At 47.6% G+C, this 12,306-nt stretch overlaps 1 protein-coding gene across 1 annotated transcript in view; it reads right to left on the bottom strand.

Moving 5' to 3' along the window:
* Positions 1–659: 659 nt before the first annotated feature.
* The window catches only part of XPNPEP2 (X-prolyl aminopeptidase 2), a 29,350-nt gene continuing 17,703 nt past the window's right edge, over positions 660–12,306 (bottom strand). The window contains exons 14-21 of the mRNA XM_036270820.1: positions 11,130–11,201; positions 9,059–9,119; positions 7,605–7,674; positions 6,999–7,103; positions 6,500–6,559; positions 5,899–5,975; positions 2,518–2,607; positions 660–1,847 (exon numbers count right to left, since the gene is read on the bottom strand). Coding sequence (XP_036126713.1) covers positions 1,653–1,847; positions 2,518–2,607; positions 5,899–5,975; positions 6,500–6,559; positions 6,999–7,103; positions 7,605–7,674; positions 9,059–9,119; positions 11,130–11,201 — 730 coding nt within the window. The 3' untranslated portion in view covers positions 660–1,652. The remainder of the gene's footprint in view (positions 1,848–2,517; positions 2,608–5,898; positions 5,976–6,499; positions 6,560–6,998; positions 7,104–7,604; positions 7,675–9,058; positions 9,120–11,129; positions 11,202–12,306) is intronic.

Raw genomic sequence — 12,306 nt, 5'->3', positions numbered from 1 at the left:
TCGAGAGGTTCTCTGTGAGGATGGCTCAGAGCTGGAACCTTTGGATACAAGAACATCACTGGTGATAACTGTCACAGGCAAACTAAACCTGGTGGTCCCAAGCTGGAGGACTCTTCTGCCTGGTGCCTTTGCCCAGCACTCTGCCTCAGAAACTTGGTTATCTCTTCCCCAAGACTATGCTTCTCTGAGCAAAGGTGGTGGCTCCAACTTTCCTGACCACATTTGACAAAGTACCCCAGTGTGAGGGGCCCCTCTGTTCCCTCCATAAGGCTCCAAGACATTTAGCACAGGAGGTGGTTGGCTGGGCGTGGCATGCATGTAAATACAGGAATACTACATGCATGCTCACAGGCATATTCTCAAGCACATGTGCTCCCCAATTGAGCTTCTGGGAGCCTCACATCCCCTCCCCCACCTCACCTCCCCCACCACAAAAGCCACAGGTAACAGCAGTCCCCAGTAACAGAGCAGACACAATGCAAAATCCAAATGCAAGCTTTATTGCCAGGTTGTTTTCAGTATCTAGCAGGATGTGAGCCCAGGTGGCTAACGGCTTGGCTGGCCAGAGAAAACTACCCCTCACCCCCCAACAACAGTGGGCTCAGAGAGCCAGGAGAGGGCTGGGAGGTAGGCTGAGGGATTCTCCATGGTTGCCAAAGGTCAAAAAAGTTGAACTGCCGGCCGGCCCATTCCTGTCCCACCATGTACCAATCAAACACTGTGTGTCCTTGGACAGATCCCACCCTACCTGGAATTCAGTTTTCCTATCTGTAAAATGGGGAAACCAGCTATTTGCCTCACAGCTTAAGGGTCATCTAAGGATGCTGAAGGATTTAATAGTATTGTCACTGTGGCTGCACTTTGGAAAGTTAAAAGGGCTTCCATATGCCAGGAAATTTGAGATAGTGATTGGGCGTCACTGTTCAGGCTGTTCCCAACTTTGGGTAGGGCCATATTCCAGAGGGCTTCCCTCATTCCCTCCTACCCCATGGCCAAATTCCTATGGCTTAACTCCCTATCCTATCACTTAGCATCAAGCCAACCCAGGGTTTAGGAGTGATGAGCTCACATGTTAGGTGAAGGGCTGGTAACATGCCTCTGGGGTGGCAGTATGACATCAGAGGACTCAACCACCCTCCCTTCCTCTCCCTCTATAGGCACAATAGGAAGCCCGGAAGCAGCCCTTGTTCCTTCAGCCTATGGGCAGCAGCCAGGAGGTCATTGTAGAGCCATGTACAGATGGGGGTGGCCTGAGGCAGCCTCAAGGGTGTAGAAAGACCAAGGAGTTAGAAGCCAGTATGAGCGAACAGCTCTGCTGGTTTTAGGATGGGGCTTTCCCAGGACCATGGGGCCCCTGGGAGTAAGGCACTGCCCTATATTGGCCTTTGGGGGGCAACAGCAACAGGCTCTGCCAGATTATAGGTTAGGCCTACTGGGCTCACTGGAGGAAAGAAACTAGCTGGTTTACTGTCATGGGATTGGGAGCAGAGGGTAAGGGGGCCAAGAGGCCCTGAGTCCCTGGGGCTTGGTCCTGGAGAAGGAGGCTGAGGGCAAAGGTTTCCAGGCAATTGGGCCAGCAGGAGCTCTTGGGGCTTGGGTGGTGCAGGGTGAAGTAAGCTGAACAAGAGGGTTAGCTCTGGAGTCCTGGGCCTCTAGATACTCCAGCCAAGGATAGCAAGAGTGGAGGCTGCCAACAGAGAGGACAGGAAGGCAGTGCATGGAGCCCTTGCTGACAGTGGCTCTGTGTGCTGCTGCAGCCACTCGAATTCCTCCAGCAGTTGGCGTCGCTGCAGCTCAGGGCCCACCTTCTCACGGATGGTCTGGTAGTAGCGGTTCAGGTATTGGAGCTGCAAAGGGTAGGAGGAATGAGATCTTCCCCAGTGTGAGCTGTCAGGAGCTGAGGTCTTGGTGCCATCCAGTCCCCTTCTGTGGTAATCCAGCTGCCTACCTTGGCCCAGGTACCCACAGGCACCCCATAGATCCCCAATATGAGATTTATGCACTTAGCACCCCACCTTTGGTGCTTCCCTCCTGATTCTCCAGCCATTCATCAGGCCTAAGGGGTCCTCTGGGGCTTTTCAGAGGCAGTTTGACACAGTGGCTGTTTAATGTCATAATGACTTTCTTGGGTGTGTGTGTGGGTGGAATGGATTGCAGACCTGGGAATGAGAATAGGTAGGGCAGGCATTATTATCCCATTTTACAGAAGAGGGGTCTGTGGCCCAGAGTGGAGAAGGGATTGATTTTAGTTCTAGGACTTGAGATGGCAGAGTCGAGAGACCCAGTGTCAGACTCTCCAGGAATTTACTACCTGATTTGACTGGAGCATTCTAGAATCTCTGAAGTTTCTGGTGAGTGAGGAAGGAATATCCCAGTGTATACCTACAGATACCACCAGTGTGGACCCTCCTAGCAGAGAGGAAGGGTCAGAGGGTCTTGGGGTAGGGGGAGCAGAGGTGAGAGAGGCCCAAGGTGGAGAAGGCAAGCAGTGGTTCAGGGGCTGAAGGGTAGACTCACCTGCTCAGAGGACAGCAAGCTGACATCAATGAGGTTCCGGTCATAGGGCACCAAGGACACCACTTCAAAGGTCAGGTAGGTCCCTGGGTACTGGGAGGCCACAGGGAAGGTGGAAAAGCAGAAAGTGAGTAAGGAGGAGGAGCTAGGGTGAAGGAAAGGCAGAAACACTACCCAGAAGCCCTGGGCACAGGGAATTGACCTTTTTTAAATCCAAGACTCAAGGGAGGTCTGAGCCTCCTACATTGTCTTTAGTTAACTCCTTTTCTACCACTTAGCACCCCACCTTTGGTGCTTCCTTCCTGATTCTTAAGTTTAGATTTAGGTATGTATTTCTCAGTGTGTGCATCCACACAGCACCTAGGGAGCTTGTTAAATGTGTGGATTCCCAGACCCATCCTCCCAGACCACTGGAGTGAGAATCTCTAGGGCAGAGCTGGGAACCTACAATTAAATAATTTAAAGATAAGTATTAGATTTTTATATTTATCAATCTAATTTCTATTTGTACATCTATCTATCTGTGTCTTTCTATCTATGTATCTATTGATGGATCTATTTATAGAGATAAGTATAAAGAAGAAAAAATAGCCCATAATGTTATCTCAGAGCTCTTGCATGTATGTGCTTAGAAAATTCAAACTACAAAAAGATACCTTCCTGTCTACTTTCCTTCCTGAAAACATTTTAGGCATAATACAGTATATACATGTATATATTTTAAAAATTCATGTAAAATGGACCCTATCATACAATACTCTGCACTTTCTTTTCCCTGCCTCACTTCAATAGTAAACCTAGGAGAGTATTCCATATTAACACAAGGAGATGCAGCTCATTCTTTTTTGTTTGTTTGTTTTGTATTACAATATAAATTTTTTTAATTTTATTGTTGACAGTATTACAGATGTCTCCCATTTTCTCCCTTTTTGTCCCCCCACCCAAAGCCCTTCCCACCCCAGGCCTTCCCCATGCTATTGTCTGTGTCCCTGGTTATGCATATATGTTCTTTGGCTAATCCCCTCCTCCTTGACACCCCCCACTGAGATCTGTTATTCTGTTCCATGCACACCTCTGGACCTATTTTGTTTTTTAGATTCTACTTATGAGTGAAATCATGTGATATTTGTCTTTCTGTAACTGGCTTATTTCACTTAGCTTAATAGTTTTCAGGTTCATTCGTGCTGTCACAAAGGTTAAGAGATCCTTCTTTTTTATGCAGCTTGTTCTTTTTTTTTTTTTTATCCTCACCCGAGGATATTTTTCCATTTTTTTTTTGTTAAGGTAGAGTGGGAGGGAGAGAGAGGAACAGAGAGAGAGAGAGAGAAACATCGATGTGAAAGGAACACACAGAGTGGCTGCCACCCGCACAACCAACCAGGGCCGGGGACAAACTGCAACCGAGGTACGCGCCCTTAGCGGGAACCGAACCCGGGTCTCTCAGGACCGCAGGCCGACGCTCTAACCGCTGAACCAAACCGGCCAGGGCGCAGCTTGTTCTTTTTAAGGGCTGCATAAGGATCCATAGTATGTGGATCATGATTTATTTAACCAGTGATAGATATTTAGGCTATTTCTACTTAAACTATTACCATTGATACCACAATCAACATCATTGTATATAAACATCTTGGTGACCTTTTGTGACTATATCTAGAAGGTATGTATCTGGTAGAGGGAATGCTGAGACAAAAAGTACAGGCATTTATAATAGAAATTTTTATAGATATTGTCAAACTGCCCTCCAGAAGGGTTGTACCAATCTGTATTTCCCCCAGCAGTGTATGGGAGTGCCTGTTTCCCACAAAATCACCAGCACTGGGTATCATCAGTCTTATTTTCTTCCAATCAGATAGGTGAAACATAGTATTCTACTGTTTTGATTTGTATTTCTTTTAAATAATTAATTCGAGCATCTTTCATGTTTATGGATCATGTGTTGATCTTAGTGAGTTGCCCCTTTGGGTCCTTTGTCCTTTTTCCCCCTGTTTTCCCTATTTTGTCTTATCGATTTGTCAAAGCTTGTTGTAAAAGGACATTTACCCTTTCTCTGACATGTGTTGTGTTTGTGATACATCTTTTGACTATGGTACTGTTTCCATATAGATATATTTTATTTAATTTAGTCAGAATTATCAATCTTTTCCTTCACAGCTTCTGGGTCTTGCATAGAAAGACCCCTTTCCACCCTAGGATTAAAAATGAATTCATGTAGGTTTTCTTGTAGATCTTTTATGATTTCACATTTAAACCTTGATCCATTTGGGATTGTATTTTGGTGTAATAGTGAGATTCTTCCATTTAATCCCCACCCCAAATGATCAGCCACTTATTCTTCCTTCCCCTTATTAAACAATCTCTCTCTTCTTTACTGTTTTGAAATGTCAACTTTATTGTAAACTAAATACCCATTTTGTTCATGGATATTAGAGGGTTTATTTCTGGGCTACCTTTTGTGTTCCATTGTTACACGTGTCTCTCCCATCTCCAGTGTCACACTGCTTTAGTTATGGTAGCTCCATAGCATGTGTTAATATATGAAAAGGCTAGTTTCCCTTATTGCTCTTTTTTTCTTAGAATTTCCCTAGTTATGTAGCTATTTTTTAAAATCCTCATTGCAGGAAATGTTTTTATTGATTTTTTAGAGAGCAAGTAAAGGAGAAAGAGAGAAAGATCGATTGGTTGCCTCCAGTACACACCCCAACCAAGGATCGAACCCGCCACCTGGGTATGTGCCCTGACAGGAAATTGAACTCACAATTTTTCAGTGTACTGGATGACACTCCAACCAACTGAGCCACATGGACCAGGGCAGTAGCTATAATTTAATGTTAATTTTTACAAATAAACTTTACTAGCATTTTGTGAATTTACAGATCAATTTAGAGAGAAATGACATCATGATAATATTGAGGCTTCTTTTCAGAAAGCACCATTTACTGAAATCCTTTTTATGTCCCTGAGTAGAGATTTTATCCATGTAAGTTTTTAAAAGTTTCCACCTAGGTATTTTATCTTGTTGGTTGCAATTATATGAAATTGTTACTTCTAAGAAACTCCCCTGGTGATTATTATGTGCATTGAGAAACAATGATTTAGGGCAGGTATACTGATTCATTTAATCTGGAGTGGGACCTGGGCATTGGCATTTAAAAAGAGCTCTCTAGATGGTTCTAATAGTCTAATATGCAAATAGGTTTAAGAAACTATGATTTATGAAATTTTTCTGGAGCTAAGGAAGACTCCAAATAAATTCATGTCTACACATTCAGATGCCCTTCTCCCCTGACCTTTTAACCTTCTCTAGAAACCCCCCCCACACACACACAGTCCAAAGTCATTACCATATTGTTCAAATTCCTGCCTATCTCGGTGGCACTTTACCTTGGTCTTTGCTTCTACCACGAGGGCCACATCTTCAAGACGGATCCCAAATTCACCATCCTGATAGTACCCAGGTTCTGGGAAACACAGGGATGCTAGTGACATTAAGTAGGGGGAACACCCGAGCCAGACTTCCTATACCAATTGAGGAATGGGTACAGGGTATGGCTGCCTGGCTGCCCTCGGCTGGTGGCTGGGGCAAACCCACCACTTGTTAGATGTTCATTAGCTACCCAGAGACAGCCTGCTGGGCCTCAGCTCCCTCACCCTCCCTTGTAGCCCAGTGAGGAAGACTTTAGGGCCCACATAGGTCCTGAAGGTACTCCCATCTCCCTGTGTGCCACTGTTCTGTTACCCCAGCATTTAACTGGACACTCTATAATTTGGATGGGCAGCCGGGAACCAACTCCCAAAAGCAAAAGGAGGGTATGGACTGAAGGGGGCTGGGGTTAGGGTGGGACAATCCATTTGAAACTGGGAGTGGGGAGTAGAGGGAGGGCAGCACTGTAGCCCAGGTGTGCCTGTGCCTGTCATGCTCCCTAGACTGCAGTCCTGGGTTAGTCTTGGGGTGAGGAGGGGTGGAGTAGCCCAAGAGTCATACCAATGGAAGTGAACATGCCCTTGCCCATAGTAAGGCCGCTGGAATGGAATCCCACTGGCCCTGGAAAGGAAGATGTAGGTAAGGTGTCAGCTCTCCTGTACTCACCAGCTTGGAACCTAGCAGGCTCTGGGCAACAGCAAGTAACTGGGGAGCCCTGGGCACTTCTAGCCACACTTGTCTACGATATTATTGTCTTCCTGTGACTGATACAGAATACATTGGCACTAGCTTTTATTTCTGCAGGGTATATACCAGTCAGCCACTAGGTATTGACCTGCTACTCCTCTCTCTGTGCCCCTCCCAGATGCCAGGCAGGCAGCAGGAGTGGCCAAGCTGCTAGCATTTCTTAATTACCCCATGGAGCATCACATCCCACCAGCTGGGTAACCTTGGGTGGGTCACTGCATCTCTAAGAGTCTTGACCATTTCCATAGCCCTGAAAGGCTCTACCACCTTCAGAAGAAGGGGAACCCCTAGGGAGTGTTGAGGAGATACTTACACTCATGCACACACAGGAAGTTGCCAATTCCATGGCCTGTCCCGTGACCATAATTGAGCCCAACATCCCATAAGGCTTTGCGGGCAAAGGCTTCCAACATCAGTCCTAGAAGAGAGATGACCCCTAGTTAGTCAGCTGGACCCCAGACTGTTCACCTTGTTCCTTCTTGCTCTCTTGTTTCAGAGCCAACTACCAGGATAGTGTCTGTGGAGAGGGGCTGCTGAGAGGCTGGTAAGCATGTACTATCTCCAGCACACCTAACATTGTACCCATTACCTGGACTGATGACTACTACAATTTCTCCCCATCTGTCAAGACACATATTTTCTCCAGGAATCCTCCCATGACTTCTGAAGCACACACTAACCTCCCCAACCTGAGCTACCCTTAGATTAAGAGGCAGGATACCTGGATTCGAGGCCTGACTTTCCTAGTGACCCTTTATGTAACCTTGGGCAAACCACTTTCTCTCTCTGGGCTGTATTTTCTTCTCTATACAATGTATGGGGTGATATCGTCCCTACCCCAGCCCTCCTTGAATGGTGGTCTGAGTCTAGTGAAATCAGTGCCTAAGGCTCTAGGTCTAGCCTGGCCTCTGAAACCTACCTGATGTGGCAGCAGGAAAGATGAGTCTGGACAGATCCATATTTCCAATCAACACACGGGTATATGCCTCCTGAAGGGGGAAGAGGGAGAAGTAATGTGGTGCACAAGAGGGGTAGCCTGAGAGTTTCCAGTTGGTTGGCCTGTGTATCTGTAGGTGTGTGGGCCCTGGCCTGTGTGTGTGTATGTGTGTGTGTGGGGATGTTGGATGGGAGGTGTATGTTCATGTGTGGTCACTCAGGTTCTGGAAGATGGCCAGAGGTGACTGAGGAGACCTGCCCAAAGCTGGGGCTTGGTCCATGCAGTTCTCTTTGGCTGGTCCATGGGATGCTTGTAGGTCATGGTGAGCTGAGGCAGTGACAGCATGGGCTTGGGAGGCAAACTCCCTGGGCTGGTATCCTGACTTGGCCATTCACAAACTCTGAGACCTTAAGTGAGCAACTTTAACCTCTCTATGTCTCACTTTCCTCATTTATAATGGGACAAGCACAGCACCAGCTCATAATGTTGCTGGGAGGAATAGGGAGGCTCATGCACATAAAGTGCCCCAAGCAAAGTAATACTCAAGTTGAGGTCTGTGCCCTTATTACCATTACCATGTTCATTCTTTAGTTTTCTTACGGTTGTAAGCTTGGTTTGGGGTCTGATAATCTGACCAGTCAGACTTTTTTGGTCAGGGCTGTTACCTTGTTGGAAAAGGAAGGAAAGTGGGCTGACAGCAGCCTCTTCTCCTGGTCACTCCTTGTGGCAACATGGTGAGTCCCCTTCAACACACACACACACACACACACACACTTATCATCTTGGGCAGGACAGCCTGGGGCAGCGGACTCAACTCGCTAAACTGAGTTCCTTGAGGCCTACCCAGTGTCGGCTATTTCTGTTTACAGCACAATGCCTGAACTACAGTCTGCTTGTTGAATGCATAAATGCAGCCCCCTGCTTCCCACCTGCCCCAGGGCCCCCCTAGTGCACATAGATGAGGTCTCTGCCTCTGCACCAGGCAGACCAGCCCTCAGTGCTTCCTGAAAAACTCCAGGTCCTTTCCACCTCTGAGACTTTACTCCTGGAATGCCTTTCTTCCGCCTTTCTGCTGAGCACAGGGCTAGGCACACAGTACCAAATAAATATTTGTTCATTGATTTACTGAAATGAGATGATAATAAGCTTGGGCATATCTAAATGAATGCCAGTCACATCATGGTTATGTACCAATTTCAATGACAGCACACAGGTAGCCACACAGACTGTGAAGCTCTGTTGGTGGCCTAAAACATCTCTGGGGAAGTACCTGGGAACACTGGATTTTGTGATATTAACTTGCCGTGTGAACGTGGGAAAACTATTTAACCTCTCTGGGACTCAGTTTTAGATTCTGTAAAATGAAAGGACTCTTAGTAATTTCTTGGGTTTCCCTGAATGAGAGTGGGTAGCGGAAATCTTGGTCCAATACTTACCTTTTGGAAAGCAGAGGGGGTGCCCCAGTGGACTGTTCTGGTGATGTCTGTGGTTCCGTCCCTGTGTAGAAGGAAAATCAACATGTCCAGCTCTGCTGAACAACTGGGGGTAGAGAGCATGGCCCTGTGCTTCCTGTGTGCTTTCTAAGAGTATTTGAATGGCAGGGCTGGGATGGGGGTGGGGTGAGAAGTGAAAGGAAGATGGCCATCATCATCAAATGCCCATCTTCAACATTCTTGCTTGAAAGGGCTCTGCAAAGCTATCAAGTTCAAATCACTATATTGTCAGATAGTCCTGATTTTTCAAGAACATACCCTACCTCCATCCCTTCCATGTTGGCTATTTATCAACTTAGGTTTGCTTGGGTCAGGCTGACTCTAAAAACAAGGTTTTCCCCAGGCTTTGTGAGAGGTGGGAGGGGATTGTTCCATTTTTACAAACGGAGAAACTGAGGTCCAAAGACATCATAACATTCACACATTCACATAGTTATTTACCATCTATATAACACTTTGGGCAGCTTCCTGGGGAAGGAAATAAAGCAGGCCTCATTATCCCCATTTCACAGATGAGGCAACTGAGGGTGGGGGGCCATGTCCCTGTCTGAGTCTCAGTGAAGCGAGACCTGCAGCAAGAACTCACTCTCCACACAGTGGCTCCGTTGTAAACATGGATCTAACACAGGAATTTGCCCAGTAAACTGAAGCCAGAAGCCAAAAAATCTGACTCCCAACTACCAGCTGCAGCTGTTCCCCTAGGATGGCCCATGTAACCACCCCCAGGAGAAGGGGAGGGGATAAATGGTCCCAGGGCCCTGGAGACTCCTTCTTGGGAGCAGGTTACAGGATGTGGCAGACTTCTCCAGAAGGAGAGAAGAAATGAGGTGACCATTTCCCAGGCCTCCCCGTGCTCTGAGCATGCCCCAGTCCAGCAACACCCCACAAATTAACTTCCCCTTTGCACATTGGCTGTCTTAAGTACACAGTGAGCTACAGTGGCAACATTAAAGGCTGCTGGGCTGAGTGTCTGTTGTGCTGGCTCTGAGAGCTGGGCTCAGAACATGCAAAGTACCTTTGTCATTAGCACATTCACCATTTCTACAGGATAAAGGATGGCAACTGTTGGAAACCACTCCTTATTCCTCCATCAGTTCCAGCACCCCTTCTTTCTCCCACTTTAAGCTTCCCACAGTCCACCTGCTTCCTAGATGAGAAGGAAAACTCTTCTAGCTCCTCTCAGCTCAGCTCCTGTGTGAATGATTGGTCACATATTTGGAAGGAGTGAGGTTAGCCTATTTTGCATGGCTGTCATATCTGAGTGTTCAGGTTGTGCACTGTGTAAGGGTAATACATCTGAAGGGACGCCATTCACTTCATGGTTCTGTACTAATTTTAATGAGAGAATATAAGTAGACACAGATTGTGGAGTCCTGGTGCAGGGGGATAGTACATAGAAGAGTGCCCTTCATGTGGTTATACATGCACTTAGAGGAACACACACACATTTCTACTCACAGACACATACCCATGCTAATGGGTGTGCCCTGTCTCAGCTGTGCTCTGGGTGTCCCCTGAGGCTGCTATTCTGCCCCCACCCCCAACCTGACATGGTCACTTCACCCATGAAGGTCGGAGGGGAGGGTGCTGAGGAGAATGCATGGCACTGGTGGTGTGAGGGCTGTGTCCAGGGTGTGCATGAGTGTGTGAGAGTATGAGTGCACTGTTTGTGCAGCCAGGTGGGGCTGCTAAACATGGCTGTTCAGACTGTGTAATAATATGTGGCCTGAAAAACATTTTATTTGAGCAAGAGGAATATTTTCCTGATTCTCACAGAGGTGCTGCATGGGCAGCCTCACTGTTTTGGTGTCTGTGTGTTTCCCACTATGCACAAACGCCACCAGCCCCGCCCCGGCCCCGCAAGTGTAAAAATGGGAAGGCTCATTCAGTGTAGGGCTCTCCCTTCTCTGATGAAGAATCTGTGCCCAGAAAAGGAAAGCTTTGGGCAGCTATTGTCCAGCCCAGGGTGTCTGGGCTGAGACAACTGGGTCAGGGTGTGGTGGAGGCTACATACCAGTATTGTCCCCCAGAATCCACCAGGTACATTTCATCTGAAGACAGCTTGCGGTGTAGCTCCTTGCTTGGGCTGAGAAGGGCAGAGATGCTGAGAAAAGGAGCAGCCTATCCCTGCACTGGGTAGGGTGAGGGTCCTGAATGAAAGCGGAGGAATCCCCCCTCACCCCTGGGAATTGGAATTCCAGGTTGACTCCTTTGGGGAAGTCATTATCTCCCAAAGGGTCCTAAGAAAGCCCTCAGCTTCTGCCACTAATGTCCTCAGCAAGTATCTGTTTATCTTGTACTTCACAAGCAAGGCCTTGGTCTCCAGGGAAGAGAGAAGGAAAGAGCCCAGAATATGGGAGCTGGGAAAGCCTTAGAGAGCACCCACGGCACCCATCTTCTTTTACATAAGAAGAAACCAGTCTGCAGAGGCCAAGGGGGTTGCAAAAGGCCATGGGGTAAAGCTGGGAGGGAGCTGGGCCTGGACTCTTTAACTTCCTACTGCTTCCTAGAGCAGAAGGCCCTGAGAAGCCAGGGTACAGGAAGGGAGGGTACCCAAGGGTGGGGCTGGAGAGCAAGGTTTGGTAGGGCTGAGGGGTTCCTACACATGCCAAGGCAGATGAGGGCTTGGGAGATGCCAGGAGAGGGAATTCTAGGATAGGCCAGACTAGCCCTTGGAGGGTGCCTGACCTATCCTTGTTGTGCTCATGCTAGGCTGAGGCATCTGGTCAGCTTGACTCCCCCCTAAATTTTATCAGGCAAGCCTACAGGTGTTTGTTTCCTATGGATCCAAACATATGGCCAGCCTACATCTTGGGCCCACCTTAGTTGGTTCAGGCTGAATAAACAGGCCTTTCTCCCCATGTGCTTGTGAGCTTTAAGAATTAAATAACATAAGTAACTCGCAAGGCACCAAGGAAAAACATCTATCAGCAGCCCTGCCTCTCTTCCAGATCCCTTAGAGCACTCACAGAGTCCCAGCCTCTTGGGGGAAAATTGTGCAGGCCTTTTTTTTTTTTATCCTTACCCGAGGACATTTTTCCATTTTTTGTTCAGATAGAGGGGGAGGGAGAGGAAGAGAGAGAGAGAGAAATATTGATGTGAAAGGGACACATCGAGTGGCTGCCACCCGCATGACCAACCAGGGCCGGGGACAAACTGCAACCTAGGTACGTGCCCTTAGCGGGAACTGA

Source organism: Molossus molossus, unplaced genomic scaffold, assembly GCF_014108415.1.
Source record: "Molossus molossus isolate mMolMol1 unplaced genomic scaffold, mMolMol1.p scaffold_m16_p_2, whole genome shotgun sequence".
Lineage (NCBI taxonomy): Eukaryota > Metazoa > Chordata > Mammalia > Chiroptera > Molossidae > Molossus > Molossus molossus.
The sequence above is the reverse complement of the archived record's forward strand: the minus strand, read 5'-3'. Positions and strand labels throughout refer to the sequence as shown.